The sequence below is a fragment of the Leucopleurus acutus genome (assembly GCF_964270905.1).
Source record: "Leucopleurus acutus genome assembly, chromosome: 20".
NCBI classification, from domain to species: domain Eukaryota; kingdom Metazoa; phylum Chordata; class Mammalia; order Artiodactyla; family Delphinidae; genus Leucopleurus; species Leucopleurus acutus.
Genome location: NC_139162.1, coordinates 51,791,587 through 51,796,873, shown reverse-complemented (window position 1 = coordinate 51,796,873; position 5,287 = coordinate 51,791,587). Strand labels below are relative to the sequence as shown.

Here is a 5,287-nt window from a genome sequence, read left to right as displayed (position 1 = left end):
GGGCTTTCTGTGGTTGCGGTGAGCAGGGGCTACTCTTTGCTGTCATGCGTGGGCTTCTCATTGCAGTGGCTTCTCGTTGCGGAGCACGGACTCTAGGCACGCAGGCTTCAGTAGTTGTGGTGCACAGGCTCAGTAGTTGTGGCTTGTGGGCTCTAGAGCACAAGCTCAGTAGTTGTGGTGCACTGGCTTAGCTGCTCCAGCAGCATGTGGGATTTTCCTGGACCAGGGCTCGAACCCATGTCCCCTGCATTGGTAGGCAGACCCCTAACCACTGCGCCACCAGGGAAGTCCCAGAACTGGGGTCTGGTTGAGCTGCTAAATTAACCCTGGAGGTGTGCCACCTCTGGTCCTGTTGTGTGAGACACATGAACATGTTATTTAAACAAGTTAGTTGGGACTTCTGTTACTTGCAGCCTGAAGCATTATGGTACAAGAGGGCAGTGTTCTGGAACATGTAATAATGTGCTTCTCATACCTTGGAACAGATCTTGGGGGATCCAGAAGAGGGGAATGGAGTGCTGAGGACCAGCTAACATCAGTGCTTGAGGAGTGGGGACAGGTCTGCCGCGATCCCAGTCCAATCTGGCAGGAAGGCTGCCTCTGGCTTAAAGCCTTTGAGGAAGGGAGAGTCTGGGAGGGTATAATTGGCCAGGTAGATGGTCTCTCCACCTGCGAGGTAGGCGGCCCAGATCCCGAACGTCCCAATGGTCATGATGGTGTGATTACATTGCGTGAGCAATGCAAAGTCCTTGGCGGGTGAGCCCTCAATGCCATTGCCGGCAAAGACCACATCCCCACGGGAGGCCTCAATGTTTTCCCGGCACCAGGCCATGCGTCGCTGGTGACCACGAAGATGGGGGAGTGGTAGCGAGCCCGGAACCAGTCCAGGGCCTGCTGCAGGTAGCCCCGGTCGGCCACCACGCCCTTCCACACGTTGGGCATAACGTGGACGTAGTCCCCCCGGCGCACGTGGACCCCTACGTAGGTGCTCGGCCGGCTCCCATTCACCTGCAGACCCTGCAGAAAATTCTGGGCCTCCTCACGCACGTGGTCGTGCAGGGTGAACTCCTGGAGGATCTCGGCGCGGAGGTGGTGGTAGAAGGTCCACGAGCAGGGGTAGCCGGTGAGGCGCACGTACTCTCCCGGGATGTGTCGGTACCGCTCTTCCATCCAGTCGTTCAGGGGGTAGTTCTGCCAGGGGATCCTGCTGGCCGTGGTGTCGTGCAGGACGGGGAGGGTGATTCTGAAGATGGGGGCCAGCGTGCTGTGCATCTGGGGCGGGACGAAGGCCGGCCGCCCGTTCATCTTGGCCAGGGCGTACAGGGTGGCGTACTCCCCCATCTGGTTCCCCAGGCGGCCTATGGCATTGATCGTCCACATGCCCTTTGGCCGGGCGCTCCGCTGGGGGCTCGAGGGAGATTCCTCGGTTGCTGGCTCCAGCGTCTGTAACTCCCATGTGGGCTGAATCTTCACTAGCCTCTGCTGAAGGTGAAATACGGTGGAAGCCGTGAAGACAAAGAGGATGAAGGGGGCCGTGGGGAAGAAGAAAGGTGCCTGTGTGCTGAGCATGGCTGTTAGGAGAGGGAGAGCAGGAAACGGTTAGCTCAGGGGACGGAGGCCCTGGGCTAGTGCATGAAGCTGGCGGCGCAGTTGTCCGGGCAGACATTGCGTGGACGTATGTACGTGTGGGTCTGCTTTGCATGTGCATGGCAATGAGTGTGAATACTCGGGTTACATGTATGCAGGTACAGCTCTGGAGTGTGTGTTATGTGGCTGTGTCTCCACTGGACTCATATGTGCATGTTTACATGTGTATATAGACACCCATGGCATGTGCGTTGTATGAGTAGATATGGGTATTTATATGCTGTGTACGTATGTGAGTGTGGAATTGTGTGCAGGTGAATGGACATGTGTACATTGTATTGTACGGTTGTGTATATACAGGCACACCTGATTCTATTGCACTTTGCAGATACTGCATTCTTTACAAATTGAAGGTTTGTGGGAAGCCTGCATTTTCAGATGATGGTTAGCATTTTTTAGCAATCAGGCGTTTTTTAAAATTTTTATTTCACACATAAAGTATGCAGATCTTAAGTGTCTAGACTGATGAAGTTTTTTCTTCTTTTTTTTTTTTTTTTTTAATCTTTTGGCCACAGCGCATGGCATGTGGGATCTTACTTCCCCCACCAGGGATGGAACCTGCGCCCCCTGCAGTGGCAGCACCGTCTTAACCACTGGACCATCAGGGAAGTCCTGCAATCAGGTATTTTGTTGTTGTTTTTGTTTTTTTAACTCTAATACAGTATTTATTTTTCATTCACCAGGTCTTTTTTTTTTAAATCAGGTGTTTTTAATTAAGGTATGTACATTGGATTTTTTTAGATATAAAGCTATTGCACATTTAATAGACTACAGTACAGGGTAAACACAACTTTTATATGCACTGGGAAACCAAAAAAAATTGTGTGACTTTGTTGTAATACTCGCTGTATTGTGGTGGTCTGAAACCAAACTCAAAATATCTGAGTGATAATTGTATTGTGTACATATAGGGGTGTGTACTACATATATGGTGTGCAGGTGACGGTGCACAGATAGCATGTGTGTATACGTGACGCTATGCATACATTACGTGTATACACATTGTATGTTGAAATGTGGGTGTTTATAGACTGTAAGTATACATGTGTGGCTGTCTATATATAATGAGTTCAAGTGTACGAACCTACTATTTACTGGGGATCCAGTTTCTTTTTTTTTTTTAATAAATTTATTTATTTGTTTTTATTTTTTTGGCTGTGTTGGGTCTTCGTTGCTGTGCACAGGCTTTCCCTAGTTGCAGCGAGCGGGGGCTACTCTTTGCGGTGCGCGGGCTTCTCATTGCGGTGGCTTCTCTTGTTGCGGAGCACGGGCTCTAGGCGCGCGGGCTTCAGTAGTTGTGGCGCTCCGGCTTAGTTGCTCTGTGGCATGTGGGCTCTTCCCAGACCAGGGATTGAACCCGTGTCCCCTGCATTGGCAGGCGGATTCTCCACCACTGCACCACCAGGGAAGCCCGGGATCCAGTTTCTAGAGATGTCCATCTCTGCATGCCCTGCCTATCTATATCCCCTTTGATGGGAAATTGCCCTGCTCATCAAAGCTTGACCTGTCCACCCTCCTGGCCAGAGATGACTGAACTTGAGATAGATGCCTGGTTCCACAGTGGCTTCTCCTTTCCTTGGTTAAGGTCTTGACAAGTGTAGGCTGGCTCTAAAAGACGAGCTGGCCAATTCACTCTTTTGAGTATTTTTATTAAAGGCTCAAAAGGCAGTTGGTAGGTGAGAGTTTTTTCCTCCTGAGGCCATTCGGGTGTCCAACAATTCAAGTCAAATCTGACACTGTCTTCCTGGACTTTAGTATCAGATCCCACAAGTGAAACAGTTCAGCTCCAGAAGACTGCCTCCAACCTCAGACACCAGTCTCAAGTCCAGGACCATTCATACTCTGACTGACCAGTCATAGATCGGGGATTCCCATGACCAGGAAACTACCAGGCTTGATAATTTGCTAGATTGGCTCACAGAACTCGGGAAGACACTTTACTTATGTTTACTAGTTAATTATAAGGGAGACAAATGAGTAGTCAGAAGAGGCCCACAGGAGGAGGTCCAGAGGGTCTGAGCACAGGGCTTCTGTCCCCTTGGATTTGGGGTAGAACACCCTCCTAGCTCACGTTTGCTAACTCAGAGCCTTCCTGAAACCCACTGTTTAGGGGTTTTGTGGAGGTATCATTATGTAGGTGCGATTGATTAAATCATTTGGCCACTGGTGATTTGCTCAATCTCTGGTCCGTCTCCCCTCCTCAGAGCTGAAAAGGGCCAATCCTCTAATGAAGGCTTGGTCTTTCTGCTGACCAGCTTCCATCCTGAAGCCATCTAGAGGCCTGGCAACAGTTGCCTCATCAAGTCCTATCACTTATCAATGAGAACATGCCAAGGATATTAGGTGTTATGTGCCAGGAACTGGGGACAAAGACCAAAGATCATTCTGTGACACCACAGCAGGTAATCTTGAAAGGGAGAGTAGGGGTAGGTGTGGCTGGGACATATCAGTGCAGGCTGAAGCACAAGAAGCCAGTAACCAGAAGATACCTGAAGAGATGTGCAGACACCTCAAAGGAACTTCAACTACTGATCAAGAAGTCCCAGAAAATCTGCTTATATTTGAACAATACAACCTGTTCCTTTCAACTCTGGTTACAACAGAAGCTAGTTCCAGGAGTTAGGGTGGTTGCATAGAACAGGCCTCCTGAAAACACAGGGGACTCACTATGGTATTGAGACAGGAGGGAAGGGGGCAGGGCACACCCTTAAAGAATGACACAGCCATTAAGAAAAACAGGGTGTGACAAAAACTGGTTAGGGGCTTCCCTGGTGGCGCAGTGGTTGAGAGTCCGCCTGCCGATGCAGGGGACACGGGTTCGTGCCCCGGTCCGGGAAGATCCCACATGCTGCGGAGTGGCTGGGCCCGTGAGCTGTGATCACTGAGCCTGTGCGTCTGGAACCTGTGCTCCGCAACAGGAGAGGCCACATCAGTGAGAGGCCCGCGTACGGCAAGAAAAAACAAAAAAAAACTGGTTAGAACCAGTTAGGTCCAAGATGGCGGAAGATTCAACTTCCAGTAGACCCTGAGCCTCATTCTATGCTCATTGTAATACATTAGCATATGCTAAATGACACACCCACAGGGGCCACGACAGTTCCGAGGCTGACCATAAAAGCCCAAAAAGGGTGATGGTCCAGTTCCTAGAAATCTCTGTCCCTTCTCCAAAATAGGTGGAATAATCTTCCCACTTCTTAGCCTGTGAAATTTCCCAGCCCATAAAAAGTAACCACCCCATATCTTGGGGCCACTCTCACCTTCTGAGATGGTCTGCATCCTGCCTATGGAATGTGTATCTCTCTAAATAAACTTGCTTTCACTTTACTATGGCTTGCCCTTGAATTCTTTCCTGTGCAAGGCCAAGGACCCTCACTTGGTGGCCCGTCCCAGAGACTCACCCGAGACCTGGGACATGACAGTCCTCTCACACCACATTCTCCTGCGACATCGTTATAGGAGGTCCAGGGCATTGAGGATTCCCCATCTTGCGTCATAAATCTTGACGCGGTGGTTTGTAGAGTGAAGCAGTTAATGAAGCTATTGGCTGAGATTGTTTAGAACAAATCAAAGGCCCCGAAAGCGTGAGGTTGCAGAGCACAAGTAACGAAAAGCAGCAAATGAATTGGTTCTGACTCCCCAT

General features: G+C 50.1%; 1 protein-coding gene across 1 annotated transcript; it reads right to left on the bottom strand.

Moving 5' to 3' along the window:
• Positions 1–535: 535 nt before the first annotated feature.
• Positions 536–5,082, bottom strand: FUT2 (fucosyltransferase 2 (H blood group); the record flags this gene model as incomplete). The annotated part of the gene is given in 3 exon segments (XM_082862687.1): positions 536–834; positions 837–1,571; positions 5,046–5,082. Coding segments are annotated over 3 exon segments (1,071 nt in total).
• Between the last annotated feature and the right edge of the window lie 205 nt (positions 5,083–5,287).